General features: G+C 33.6%; 2 protein-coding genes across 3 annotated transcripts in view; one reads left to right on the forward strand and one right to left on the reverse strand.

Moving 5' to 3' along the window:
* The window catches only part of dnajc17 (DnaJ (Hsp40) homolog, subfamily C, member 17), a 43,914-nt gene that overhangs the window by 6,226 nt on the left and 23,188 nt on the right, over positions 1–14,500 (reverse strand). The window lies entirely within an intron of this gene.
* LOC113117762 (cdc42 effector protein 3) lies at positions 1,505–8,906 on the forward strand. Of its 2 annotated transcripts, none has more exons than XM_026286668.1 (3): positions 1,505–3,056; positions 4,477–4,552; positions 6,175–8,906. In XM_026286668.1, exon 3 carries the CDS (start codon positions 6,226–6,228, stop codon positions 6,796–6,798), a length of 573 nt encoding a protein of 190 aa, XP_026142453.1. In that variant the 5' UTR covers positions 1,505–3,056; positions 4,477–4,552; positions 6,175–6,225; the 3' UTR covers positions 6,799–8,906. The 2 variants fall into 2 exon arrangements, with proteins under 2 accessions (XP_026142453.1, XP_026142452.1); XM_026286667.1 differs by having other exon boundaries at positions 4,505–4,552.

Raw genomic sequence — 14,500 nt, forward strand, 5'->3', positions numbered from 1 at the left:
AATCAGGCTAAACTCAGTGTGGTGTGGCTGTTGGGCCTCGGACAGCAAAAGCCATCGTAACGTCTTGATTATATGTTTGCATGAAAGTTCTTCTGGTCAGAGAGCCGTTGAAATTGGCAGTTCCAGCGCTGGATAAACGTTATGATGAAGAGCTGATGTTTGGTTTATGTGAATGGTTGCATGTGTGGAGGACGACCTGCTTCTTTGAAGCCGATGAAGGAAGGGCGGCCCTTTGTTTATTGGACACGTTTGAAAGGACTCTGATGGAAAGCAAGCGTGGAGAAAACCCAGTTCTGGAGCTTCCCCTCGGAATCTGGCGTCCATCCGGGATCCCAGCAGGAACATTAGATGATCTTTTCATGTTGTTTGGGAGAAAAAAAAAAAAAACAGTGCTTCCCTTAACTCTGTCCAGGGCATTTTCAAATGACTAGACAGAATATTTCATAACAGAATGTCCCAAGTCTGTCCTGGAATAACACTGGAGCACTTGACAAGCATAAGGACACACAGAGCAAATGTTTAGAGCCGCTCTACTGTACTGAGCATCAAGCGGCTCTTTCCCAGTAACTGTAATATACTGATGTCTGTGTGTCAGAATCGGTGACTGGATGTGGACGGGTTTCGGAAATGAGCAAGTTGTCAGGGTGAACCGGTTTTATCTGTTTGCCGGGAAACCGGACACTTCTGAGGAACAGATTTCACTGGATTCGCCAAAGTCTGTGAGGATCATCAGCCCTGTACGGCATCTTCTAATAGTCAGAAGATAAACAATTCCATTTGATGTTTTGACCCAAAATAGGTCTTAAAACTAACATAAAGAGATGGATGGAGTGATAGAATGATGGATGGGTGATTGTTGCATGAACGACAGAATGATGGATGGGTAGAAAAACAGCTAGAATAATGGATGGGTGTTGGATGAAGCAACAGAACAATGGATGGATGAATGATGGATGGATTGATGGATAGAAAAACAGAACAATGGATGTAGGGAGCAACAGGATGTATGAATGAATGAATGGATATAAAAACAGATAGAATAATAGATGGTTGTTGGATGGAGCAATGGAACAACGGAGGGATGGAGGCATGATGGATGGGTTGATGGATGGAGCGATAGAATGATCGATGGGTGGATGGATGAACAGAAAACCAGATAGAATGATGGATGGATGGGCGTGTGGATTGATAGATTGGAAGGAGCGATAGAATAATGGATGGATTATGGATGAACAGAAAAACAGATAGAATGATGGGTGGATGGAGCAATAGAGCAATGGATGGATGGGATGGAGCGATAGAACAAAGGATGGATAGAGAGATGAATAGAAACAGAACAATGAATGGATGAATGGATGGATGGATGGACAACAGAATGATGGATGGATAATGGATGGATGGCTGGATCAATAGAACAATGGATGGATGTATGGATTAATAGTAAAACAGAAAGAATGACAGATGGATGGACAAATGCATGAAGCGATGGAAGGATGGATGGATGGATGGATGGATTGATGGAAAAACAATGATGAACTGATGTTGAAACGAGCAACAGAATGATGAATGGACGGATGGATAAAACAATGGATGGATGGAGTGATAGAACAATGGTGGGATGGATGGATCAATAAAACAATGGATGGGAAGAAAAACAGATAGAATGATAGCTGGATGGATGGATGGATAAATACAAAAAGAAATGGTTGTCACTCGGTAACCAGAATGAAAAATGGTCCAAAAACTACTTTTTCTTATAAATTGTCACATTACTGCAATTTCACTGGAACAGTGCTGATACATTCATATTTAATTAATATTTATGAAACTATGATGTAAAAATGTATCAATTAATAACAGATCTAATTAACCCTGAAGGATACAGAGGACAACTCTTTTCTTTCCAGCAGAGCATGATGTAGTTAACACATGTTAATATAAGTGTCTGTGAAAACCAAGCTAGTCACTTACTGTTCTCTGCATCATCCTTCACATTCATAATCTTGATGTCTTTAATATTGACTAAGACCATGTCAAAGATGGAAATCATAGTGAAATTAACGGCTGAAATCAAACTTTGACGCTTGTTATCTCGTAATTAGATTTTTTGAGACTTTTTTTAAAGCTGACAGTAAAAAAATAAAAGGTTTTGAAGTGTATTGACAAAGTGTATTATCAAAATATCCTAGAGCACACTTCATATATGGCATGTAAACAAAACAAGCAGTGGTTGGACATTTTACTAGATGGTCAGACAGTCACTTCCTGTTTGAATGGGCGGTTCTTAGCCAATCATGTAAGCATCCTTGCTGTCTATGGGAGGGTCGTCAGAGAGCTCTCGGAATGCATCAAAAATATCTTAATTTGTCTTACAGGTTTGGAACAACGTGAGTAATAAATAACAATTCTTTATTTTGGGTGAGCTGACTGTTTAAAGCGCTTCTGGCCCTTCAGCGATAGATTTTCATTGAATAAACTTTGATTCTTCTAGAAAAACAACAATAAGTCGTCACGCCTAGACTTGACTCAGAATGTCTCAATGTCTGTGAGGTCAGGATCGGGAAGCAGGAATTTCTACATGTCTACAGCACTTGTGTAACGCCGGTCCGCCTGTAAATACACGTCCCAGAGCGAGAGACCGCTGTCATTACAAATCTGTAAGGGCTTAGCAAAGCCTATGGGGAACAGGAAACCAGCAGCAGACACAATGACATGGGATTAGTAACGAGTGAAGCCCCCAAACGTGACGTCGACACGACAGAAACCAGCCGTGCCCTTCCCAGCTTTCACAGGAACATGATGAAAGCCGGAGTGAAACAGCTCAGGTGAACCTCCTCAGTATCTGAGATCACACAGAAGTTACGTCGCCAGGTGTGACATCACCACAGACCAAACAAACGCCGAGCTTTAGGGAGGGTCAGACTCCATCTGCACCTGCGCGAGCTTCACCTGTTTGACGATCTCTGGACTTTAACACTCGGGATCTACGACCGACTCTGCACTGCAGAAGCAGAGCTCAAAAACGAGACAAAACTGTAAAGATCTCTTGGGTTACGGTAAGAGAAACTCTTCGTTTTGCCACTTCAGATCACTTTCACTATTTCACTTCACTATCATTTATATAAAGCCAGAAACTGGGTGCACTCCTAAAAATAAAGGTTCTTTATTGGCATTTATGGTTCCATGAAAAACATTTAACATCCATGGAAGCCCTAAAGTTTCTTTAAAGTGAAGAAAACATTCAAAATATAAGAAGAAATGGTTATTTCCGGAACAGTTCACTTTTTTTCTACACAAATAAACTCAAATTAATTAATTTATTGGCATCTTGGTTACATGACGAACTTTCAACATCTATAGAATCTTTCAATGGTGCAAAAGATCATTTATAATAGAAAAAGGTTCTTTAGATCGTTAAAATATTCCTTAAACCAAGACAATTATGGTCTGATCACTGAAAGGTTTCTAGGGGACCAAAAATGGTTCTACTCTTTAAAAAAAGAATCCATTGTTACCATCCATGGAACCACTAAAGGTTCTTTATAGTGAAAAAAGGTTCTTTAGAACATTAGAATGTGTTTAAGACATTGTTATCTTAAGAACTATTTACTGAAAGGTTCTTTAGGGAGCCAAAAATGTTTATTTTATACGACATCTATACAATCTTTCCATTGTGCAAAAGATTCTTAAAAGTGGAAAAGGGGTTGCAGAAGTCTAAACAGTTCTTTACACTAAGAAAAATTGTTATTTTGGTTCTTTAGGGAACCAAAAGGGTGGTTCTACATTATTAATACAAGTTGGTTCTTAACATCGTTAAAATGTACTTCAAACCAAATAATGGTTCTTTGAAGAACTGATCACTGAATGGTTCTTTGAGGACCCAAAAATGGCTCTTCTACACTCTTAAAAACCAAAGGTTCTTCATTAGGGCCTTTTGAAAACTGCTTTAGTTCTATTACTGGCTTTGATGGTTCCACTGAACGAACAAAAGGTTCTTTATAGTGGGGAAAAAAGTTAATTAGATCATTAAAATGTTCTTCACACCAAGAGAATAATGGTTCTTTAATGACATCACTGCAAAAACACACTTTTGGAATAAATTTTTTTTAATAGTGTGTAGTGGAAAAAGATTAATTAGATTATTAAAATAATAAGAAATAAAATATTATTTTAGGAACTGACCACTGAAAGGGTTTTTAAGGAACCACTTTTTACCCTATGGCATTTGCTGCAAAAACACACCTTTATTTTTTCAAATGTAGTCAGTTTTATGGCTTTACATAAAAGCGATGTTATATAATGATGTTGAACGTCAAATAGTATAAGTGTATACTATCCTTAAAAAGATTTGCATTAATAAAACATCAATATGAACGAAACAATGACTATTTAGGGTTTTTGTGGCAGAATATCCAATGCTATTTCGAGAACCGTTCAACCTGTTTTATAGGCTAACAAGTCTTGTCATGTTATCAGAAACTCCTCTAACGTTTGTTGGCTTCAGTCCTCAGATGTTCAGATGTGGGCGTGAAACACCTGCACACCTTTCAAGGTAAGACACAAACAAACAAACATCATTGTAACATTTTACACTGGCAAAAACTAGTGTAGCAATTGTTTATTTTTTTTTTATTTTTTTGTGATTTATTATGCATTTCCTTAAAACCAGTCCACTTCTGTCCTCCCTCCCTCTTGTTGCATGTTTGTAGAGGAATGCCATTATGCGCTTGCCGTCTCCTGCTGCTACTAAAGTGCCGATAAAACCTTTATTGGCCAACAAAACATGTTTTCTGTAGTGCCATACAAATTTAAAGAGTGAGTGTTGCGAGTCACGAAAGCTGATCTAATGAACTGTAAACCGCGAAACAGAGCCACAACAATCCACGCCAATGCCAACTGGAGTAAAGAGCTTCCTACGGACATTATCACTACAAATGGGACTAATTACTTTGTATACCAAACTAATTTAGCCATATTCATACTTTAATGAGAGCACTTTATGAGAACATGCTCTGAGAATGCAGGTCACTGGTTACGCATGAATCCACAACGTAATTGTGCAATTAAAATATGTGTAAATCTGATTTAATTTACGTTCTCACGGAAGAATCAAAAGTCATTTTCTGTAAGAGAGAAGACGAAACATGCAAGCAGCTGTAAAGATGTCGCAATATCAGCTGTTAATCCCTAACCTGCTGGAGGAAAATCTACTTGATTTTAATCTAATCTTAATCAAATACTGGTTAAAATTAACAGCTACAGTATATCTGAGATAGAGCTACAGTACATGTGCTGGATCAGACAAAGTCTCTTCTGCTCACCAAGGCGGCATTTATTTGATCAAAAATACAGTAAAAATTCTGAAATATTATTATAAAGAAAAACATCTGTTTTCTGTGTGAATCTGCGTTAAAGTGTAATTTATTTCTGTGATGCTCCGCTGTATTTTCAGCATCATTCCTCCAGTCTTCAGTGTCACATGATCTTCAGAAATCATGAAAATATACTGCTCAAGAAACATTTCTGATTATTTTCAGTGTTGAACACAGTTGTGCTGCTCAATATTTTTAGAGGAACTGTGATGCATATTTTTCAGGATTCACAGATGAATAGAAAGTTCTAAGGAACAGCATTTAATTGAAATAGAAATCTTTTGCAACATTTTAAATGTCTATTGATCAACTGAATGCATCCTTTATGAATAAAAGTATGAATTCATTTAATAATAAAAAAGTTTACTGCCCCCATACTACAAGTTTATGATGTATAGGCTAATAAATAAATACAGCTTATTAAAGAAATTTATATTTATTTGACATTAAAACATATATATTAAAACAAAAACAATTTTTTTTAAACTAATAAATTTTAGGCTTACATCAACAGTGAAAAAAATAATTTAACTTTTAATCAATTTAATGCACTCTTGATGAATAGAATTATTCAATTCTTGAAGTTTTAAATAAAAGCATGTATTATATTATTTCTTTTTTATCTATAAGTCTTACAGTAATTAATTATAGTAATTTGTTTACATTCATTTTTGATCAACTGAATGCATCCTTGCTGTATAAAAGTGTTAATTTATTTTGAATTATAAATATTTCTGTCGGGTAATTTTAACTACAATTATTGTGACGTTCGATGACTTTCTCTATCTCTAATTTGTTCTAGAACCAATCTTTCTGCCACCATCTGACGCTGTCGCACTACTGAAGTCTTAAGATGCCCTTGAGGACGTCGTTACTCCGCAAGCCCACGTCTGGACGCTGGCAGAGGAGGCTATCGAACCGAAAACAGGTTTTGTCGGTCAACATGATCAGCCTTCCCCTGGGTGATTTCCGTCACCTGTCTCACATCGGCACGAGCGGACACATGGACAGTTTCGGAGACCTGTCGTTCCTGAAGGAGGGCCACAGTCTCCTGCTGCAGAGCTCCAAGAGCGAGCAGAACCTGTTCCTCCCGCCGCCTCCCAAACCGCCCCGAGTCAACGTGGACGAAGCCGGCCAGTGCAGCCCGATCTGGGAGCATGCACCGAACAATCAGAGGCAGAAGTGTAGCTCACTTCCCCTCCTGGACACGGAAGAAGACGAGGACACGTGTTCACACCCGGAGACGACAGGCATCAGCTGGAGTCCTGCTCGCGGAAGCCTGAGCTCCGGACGGGATTCGACCCAAACCAACCCAGAGGAAACACAGCCGGACCAAACGGACTCAGCGTTCACGTTCAGTCTGGATCTGGGACCCTCTATACTGGACTCTGTGCTGCAAGTGATGGATAAAGTCCATCAATCGTGAACTGGAAACTAGGGCTGTCAAATAAAAACTCTAATTTTGATATTTGTCGAACAACAGAAAAAAAATCCACATTAGAATACAAAAACGTTGGATAGGGGCGGTATCGTATCGTTTCGCAGTATCGTATCGTTCGCGATATACCGGTAGAATTAGGATAAGAATTAAGGTCCTTGCACACATTTTCGTTTTTGTGTATCCGTCATCATTTCCAATAAAAATCTGGTAACGGATACAAATAAACCTTCTCTTTTTATGATGGATGAACGTTTCGGAGGAAGTGTGTAAACGTAACTGACACAACGTGAGGTTTGTGTTTGTGAAAATTGCGATTGACTTGGGATCGTCTTCCCGCGATAATAACGATACAGCCTAGTTGTTGACAAATTATTGTGTGCGACCGTACGTCGGCGGAAGGTGGACGTGAAACGATACAAGATATCGCTAAACGAGGAGCTCCTTCTACAGTGTGGAACTGGTTTGTTCAGAGCTGTACAGTGCGACATAAATCAGTCTAAGCTTTGAATAAATGTACTACAGTAGCACAGTTTTGCATGTGCATGAGCTTGTTTACAAACCTGTTGACCAAATATATAATTTATTGATATGCTTTTTCTCTTAATTGAGTGTTTGAAATAACTTTGTGACGAGATGGGGTTTTATCTAACAGAATGAGGCAAAAATCATAAGATTTTATATTATTATATACAGTGAATCAAATCATTAGTGATCCAGCTTCACCTACAGAACAAGTGAATATAAGGTGTTTTTCTTTCGGGAATCTTTGCAAATTGACTTTACTAATAATGTGCTAGTTAGCATGTTCCGTGGCTAAAGTTAAAAGTCTCTTAAGAACGGCTCGTCACTCCACAAAAGACTTAAAAAACGAAACATCCCACTTCATCTGCAGTTTGTAAAGTGCCCCTATTATGGGTTATAAAAAAGGTTCATATTTGGTTTTGAGAGTCCCCAACAACATGTCAAGGTCAAAAAACAATTACATTGTCTTATAATATGCATTTATTTGTATCATTTTTGCTCAACGATTCCCAAACGATTCACGCAACGATTCATTTTTTCAAACCCCTCCTTTGCGTGAGGCTAATCTGCGGGGATTGGTAACTTACTCACATTTCACTGCTGGTTATATATATGCTCTATATAATCGTGTATGTGGCGAAAAACAATCTTGAATCTTGATAAAGCAGCGTTTGTGAGCACAGTGATGCTTAGTTACTGGGGAAACAGCTATTTTTACTGCTACAAAAGCGCCACCTAGTGGTAAAAAGGGAATTTACATTTTCACTCATACCAATGTGAAAACTGACTGATGGTTTTTGACGTAAACATGAAACACCTTGGATTTCATTTTAAAAACTTTTTTCAAATTTTTTTTTTTGAGAGACTATGAATAACTTTATACACGGTTCACTTTCAGATTTAAAACTGTGCAGGGTGTTTTCATTCACTTAGAGCTGTGTTATATAGTTATGGGGTATATTAAACTAAAAAGTACTTTTTGCGATTGGTTTTACTTTTTATTAATACGTACATGATGCTGTTTTGTTTACAATAGTTAAAGCAACTTAATTAATTATATTTGGTTTATACACATTACTTTAAACACTATGCACTTTGTTTCAAAAACAGTTGCGTTGTTTTATAACTTCAAATAAATGTGGGTTAGTAATATTTTGCGTGAAGCGCCCTCTTGTGGCCTTTTCCCCTCTAACTGAAATTATGCCTTTTATATTCAAATATAATTCAAATACTGATAATACTTAAGTACAAAACTTGAATTTAGGTTAATTTAGCTAATTTGACAGCCCTGCTGGAAACGGCCTGGAACTCGCTGCAGGAAGCTTGACAGAAAAGCAGCAGTGTTTCTGATCCAACATCTGAACTCTGGACAATAATAACAACACTCAAAACATTGCTCAACAGGACATTTCTTCCTGGAAATGCATTGAGACCAGCTTTTTGCTGTCCAAACCCCACACCCTTTTTTAAGAAATACCCCCTTCGAATGTAGTCTGTTATATAACGTTGTGTAACAGTCTGACTGTCCACCATCAGATATTTCACTAGTAAATGATTGCTGGAGTCAAGTTAATAATCGAGCAGCTTTTATTTGGCCTCTTCAAACTGTGATTTCCTTATCTGCTTTCTGAGCTTCAGTTCATTGCATTTACACACAAAAATGAATTATCATATGATCTATTATACCAAACTTTATTATTTCAATAAGGCAAACCTGTAAGGTCAGTTCAGTCACAATCAGTGAGATTAACTATTAATATTAGTTTACACACTAGATCTACCATTAATAAATTGTTTTAATTAAAATGTATGCAATTATATATATATAATAATATAATAATATAATATATAATATATAATATATAATATATATAATATATTATATATATATATATTTATACACATATATATGCATACTATGTATATGTGGATATGCATATTAAAAATATTTTATTTTTAATATGCAGTGATTATATAAAGATATTAAGCAATTAAATGCTTAAAGTGCAACAAAACACCAATAAAGTCTGCTCGTTTTTTTTGTTTGTTTTTTCAAAAAGTAATTTTCCTGCAGAGTGTGATAAAACATTTATTTTAAGAATTGTTTATTTATTTACAATATTTGTAAATAAAAATAAAATAAAATAACAGCCATTAAGATTCTTTACGTTTGAAACTTCAAAACAAAACACTAAAAATATATTTTATTAAATTATTTAAGATTATTATTTACATTAATTATATATTATATGAATGGTTATTATCATAATAATATAATAAAATGATTACTATAACTAAAAATAAAATAAGAGAGGGAGAGAGAGGGAGAGAGAGAGACCTTATACAGCACATGATCTCAGACACACACAACCAGAGTTACACTACATGTCCAAACTGATGCTATTTCTGTATTTCTGTTCTCCTGACATCTGGAGAAGTGAGGGAACACGATACCTCCACATGTGCACGAGGCTTTAAACACTAGCTGCTGAACAAACAGAGCCGCAGGAGTCTTCAGACAGACAACAGTCACACTCACACACACACACACACACACACGACAGACAGAGAGAGAGAAACTGACAGATATCACTATATTTTTAAATATGAACAAAATTCTATTATTTATATTTTGTTATTTTATTTTTCCTAAATATATAAATTATACACTTTTTTTATTTTCTTTTTATTTATTTTAAATTTTTAAGTAAATCTGGGTTGGATTACAATTTTTGAATAAATGTTCTTAAAATTAAATTATAAAACCGATAATTGGTCAATAAACTAGTTAACAAGTTAATCGTATCGTAACAAGTTAAACTAAAACATGACAAATGTTGTCTTGGCAGCTAGCTGAAATAAAATAAGCTTGCCTTTTTTTGTATTTTACTTCAATTAACGTTTATCTTATTTTAAGTGGCAAAAATGTTTATGGTTTTAGTTTTAGTTAACGATAATAACCCTGACGTGATGTTTCTTCACTGCATTGTGAAGCCAAGCAGCTAAAGATCTCTGAAACAACAGTTAAAGTTTACAGAAAAACTGGCTGTACTTTCTAAATATGACTTATACTTTTCTCAAGTCGGTGAATAATGCATCTAGATTATAAAAAGCTCAATCAATCAATGAGAAAGGAGAATGAGAAGAAAAAAAAGCATAAACTGTCTTTATTTTAATCTATTTATTTCTTATGTTCTCTCATTTTGCATCTCACGGTAAATATATCTTGACCAAAGATGGTTTATATATAATTTTGCTGAAAAACAAGACAAAAAAGAAAAATAATGTTTTGTTGTGCAAAATGTCCCTTTTTCAGAGAGAGAGATAAATCTTGTTTTCGGAAAAGAAAAATCAAATTAAAGTGAGTTTATACTTAAAGCAAGAAAAAATATCCGCATATGGAGTCAGCAAAATAAACTTTATACAAAAGGAAAGCAAGTTTATTATTCTGACCCATTTGGGAGATCTTGTTTAAAATGAACTAGACATTATCTCACTGTGCATCTCCAGTAAATGTCTCGATTAAAGAATGTTTTGATATTTGTACTGGAAAAAAAAAAAATCACACAAATATTGCGAAATCTAATTTTTACAGAGAACCAATCAGTGTAAACTCTCACTTTCATTTACTTCAGAATAAAATCACAAGATAAGTCAAAGTTGTGACTCAAAATGAATTTATGCTTGAAATATGAACAAATATCTGCAAAAGGGGGTCAGAAAAAAATAACTTTTTTAAATTTACATAAAAAAATAAAAATAAAAATAAAAATCGCACTCAATTGGCATATTTGTTGTTTCAAGCAAAAATTGTATCATTTAAACAAATTTTTACTGTAAAACGACAGAAATACTAAGTAAGAAAATTGTGTTTTGCTATGCAATATTTTTGGAAAACAGTCAAATTTTCATTTATTTTTACAAAATAATATTTGTTTTCTGAAAAAAATGTGACTCAAAATTAAGCGAGTTTATGCTTGAAATACGAACAAATATAATAAAATAGGGGTAAGAATTCTTTTTTTTTTATGTAAATTTTTTTTCAGACTCCATTGGCAGATATTTGTTGTTTTAAGGAAAATGTTATCATCAAAAAAAAAGATTTTGCATCATAAGTAAACACATCTTCATTTAGGAGTATTTAGATATTTTTACTGTAAAACAAGACAGAAATACTAGCTAAGAAAATTGTGTTTTGCCGTGAAAATGTCACTTTCAAAGAGAAAACCTGTGTATTTTTGGAAAACACTAGTTTTCATTTATTTTACAAGATAATATTTGTTTTCTAAAAAAAAAGTGTCTCAAAATGAAGTGAGTTTAAGCTTGAAATACGAACAAATATCTGCAAATGGGGTCAGAAAAATGCAGTTTGCATCATAAGTAAACATCTTGATTTATGAATGTTTAGGTATTTTTACTGTAAAACAAGACAGAAATACGAAGTAAGAAAATTGTGTTTTGCCGTGAAAAGTAACTTCTACAGAGAGAAATTCTGTGTATTTTTAGAAAACAGTGAGTTTATGCTTGAAATAAGAACAAATATCTGCAAATGTGGATCAGAAAAAAATAAACTTACATTTTTCAGACTCAACTGAGAGATATTTGTTGTTTTAAGTTAAAAAGTTATAATTTAAAATAAATGTTTGTGTAATAAGTAAACATCTAGATTTAGGAATGTTTGGATATTTTTGTTTTTTTGCACTGGGAGACAATCTGAGAAAAACGCAGCAGAATATCATGCACAGCTATGGATCTCACGATTAAAATATCCCTTCCTTAAATCACCGTTCTCACCACAAACTAACAGCACACACCAGATCCGGCCGGCCTTCCCAGAAAAACCCCTCCGTCTGGGCAAAGCCAGTTTATTTTGGGGAGGAATGTTCTCCTCGAACAGCATGTTGTGTCTGACAGCAGCGCAGATGGAATTATAAAAATTTTCTGCTACTACCACTACTAGTATTATTATTAAATAATATTATTAATATTGTTAGTGTTCATAATAATTATTATTATTATTAGTAGTAGTAGTGGTATTAAATAATATTTATTATTATTGTTACTGTATGTATACGGTTTTTATTTTTTATAATAATAATAATGTTATTAATTTAAATAATATGCAATTAATTAATAATAATAATAATTATTATTATTAATTAAAATAATATTTTTTATTAAAATGGAAGTGCATTTAGTATCATAAAGTAAATAATTAAAATATTTAAAGTTTTAGTTTGCAACAATATTAAAATTGCAATTAAAAAAAAATAATAATAATAATATGTATTAATTTATTCACTTTCAAACATCAAATGACTAAGAGAGACTAAAAAGATGCTGTTTAAATTGATTTACTGCATTTATTAATATAGATGATAGATGTATAAGTAATTTAAACAGTTTTCTAAAAGCCAGACTATTAACAAATGTTGATTTATACAACTTAAAAATATTTAAAGGTAGACCTTTTTATTAAAGATAATAAATAATAACTAGTAATAAATATTATTACAATTATTATTATTAATTATAAGAATCTTTTTGTACATTTTTAGTAATAGAAGTGTTGTTTATTGTTGTTTACATGACAGAGTGAAGCCAGAATTCAAGTGTGTGAAAGTAAATCGTGCAAATTTACACTCATTTCTGACTAAGTGCACCATCCCAAAACTCCTAGTAGTCATTTATTTCACGCTCCAAGACGTTTCACAACCGTCCGTGCCTTCATACATCACGCAAGCCCTGAGAATTCACCACAGCTCGGAGCCCTGAAACCAAACCCCATCCAAATAATCTAGATTTATTGTCAGAGACGTGCACAGGGAACGGTTAAATGTTACACGGAGGCCAATGTTTCTAAATAACTCAACAGAAGAAACTCTGAAGACACCAGCACACCTCGTGATCATACGATTCACGAAATAACCTTTAAAATCATTTTCATTTGAACGGTGCTTTCCACCAAACACATTGATTCAAAGCAGCTTTACAGAAAATCATCAAGTTAATGTTTATGATATCTTTACGCATGCATCAGATTAGAGCTGGATGATGATAGTTATATTTTGTGATCATATAAACAAATCAAGCTGTTAATATTTGCTGTATTTTATATATCGCTTTACATGAATACACTACTTTACACACACACACACACACACACACACACACACACACACACACACACACATAAACACACCAAGTTGTGTTCCTAAACTAGATTAACAAATGCAATAAATCAAAGTTGTTTATTATTACAGTAAAAGTAATAGAGAAGCATTTAAACATCCTTTGTTAATGATTTAATGTATAAAAGTGATTAAATTAAGACCTAAATATTAGCATTGCATCTTTACTATTGCTGTAAAATAACACTTGTTATTAATTACTACCATGGCTTATATAACTATGATTTTTATTAAATATAATTTTTTTTACTTTACAGTACAATACCAATATATTGATATCTTATTTTTTATATTAAAATAAAATATAATAATTAAAAGGTACTGCTTTTTTTACACTATAAAATAAAACAAAGTGTAACAAATTAAAATAATAATATGAATTATTATTATTATTATTATTATTGTTTATGAAAATAATTAACACTAACAACAACAATACATATTATTATTATGTAGTAATAATAATAATATTATCATTATTATTATTATTATTATTATTATTATTATTATTATTTATAAAAGGATTAACACTAACAACAATACATATTATAAATATGTAATAATAATAATAATAATAATAGTAATTATTATTATTTTTTATAAAAAGTTTTAACATTAACAACAATACATATTACCATGTAATAATAATAATTATTATTATTATTACTTTTACTATGAAACGTTAAATGTTTAAATCTGAAATACGACAAAATAATCACAATTTAAGTATTTCCTCATCTTACTACCAGGTTCTTCACGCAACAAGTTGATTTATTAACGAAGTGACAAACACATTACACACCTATTTCTCATTTCTACTCGCAGGAGAACAAAAAGACGTCTCTATTAAACACAAACTCGAGCGCAGCTGCTTCAAACCTCAGGGACCTGAACCAGATCTGACCTCACCACTGGTCCAAGGGAATTATGGGATGCGGAGGGGCTCGGCCAGCTGACCAACTGACTCTGAGAGG

This window comes from Carassius auratus, chromosome 17 (assembly GCF_003368295.1).
Source record: "Carassius auratus strain Wakin chromosome 17, ASM336829v1, whole genome shotgun sequence".
Lineage (NCBI taxonomy): Eukaryota > Metazoa > Chordata > Actinopteri > Cypriniformes > Cyprinidae > Carassius > Carassius auratus.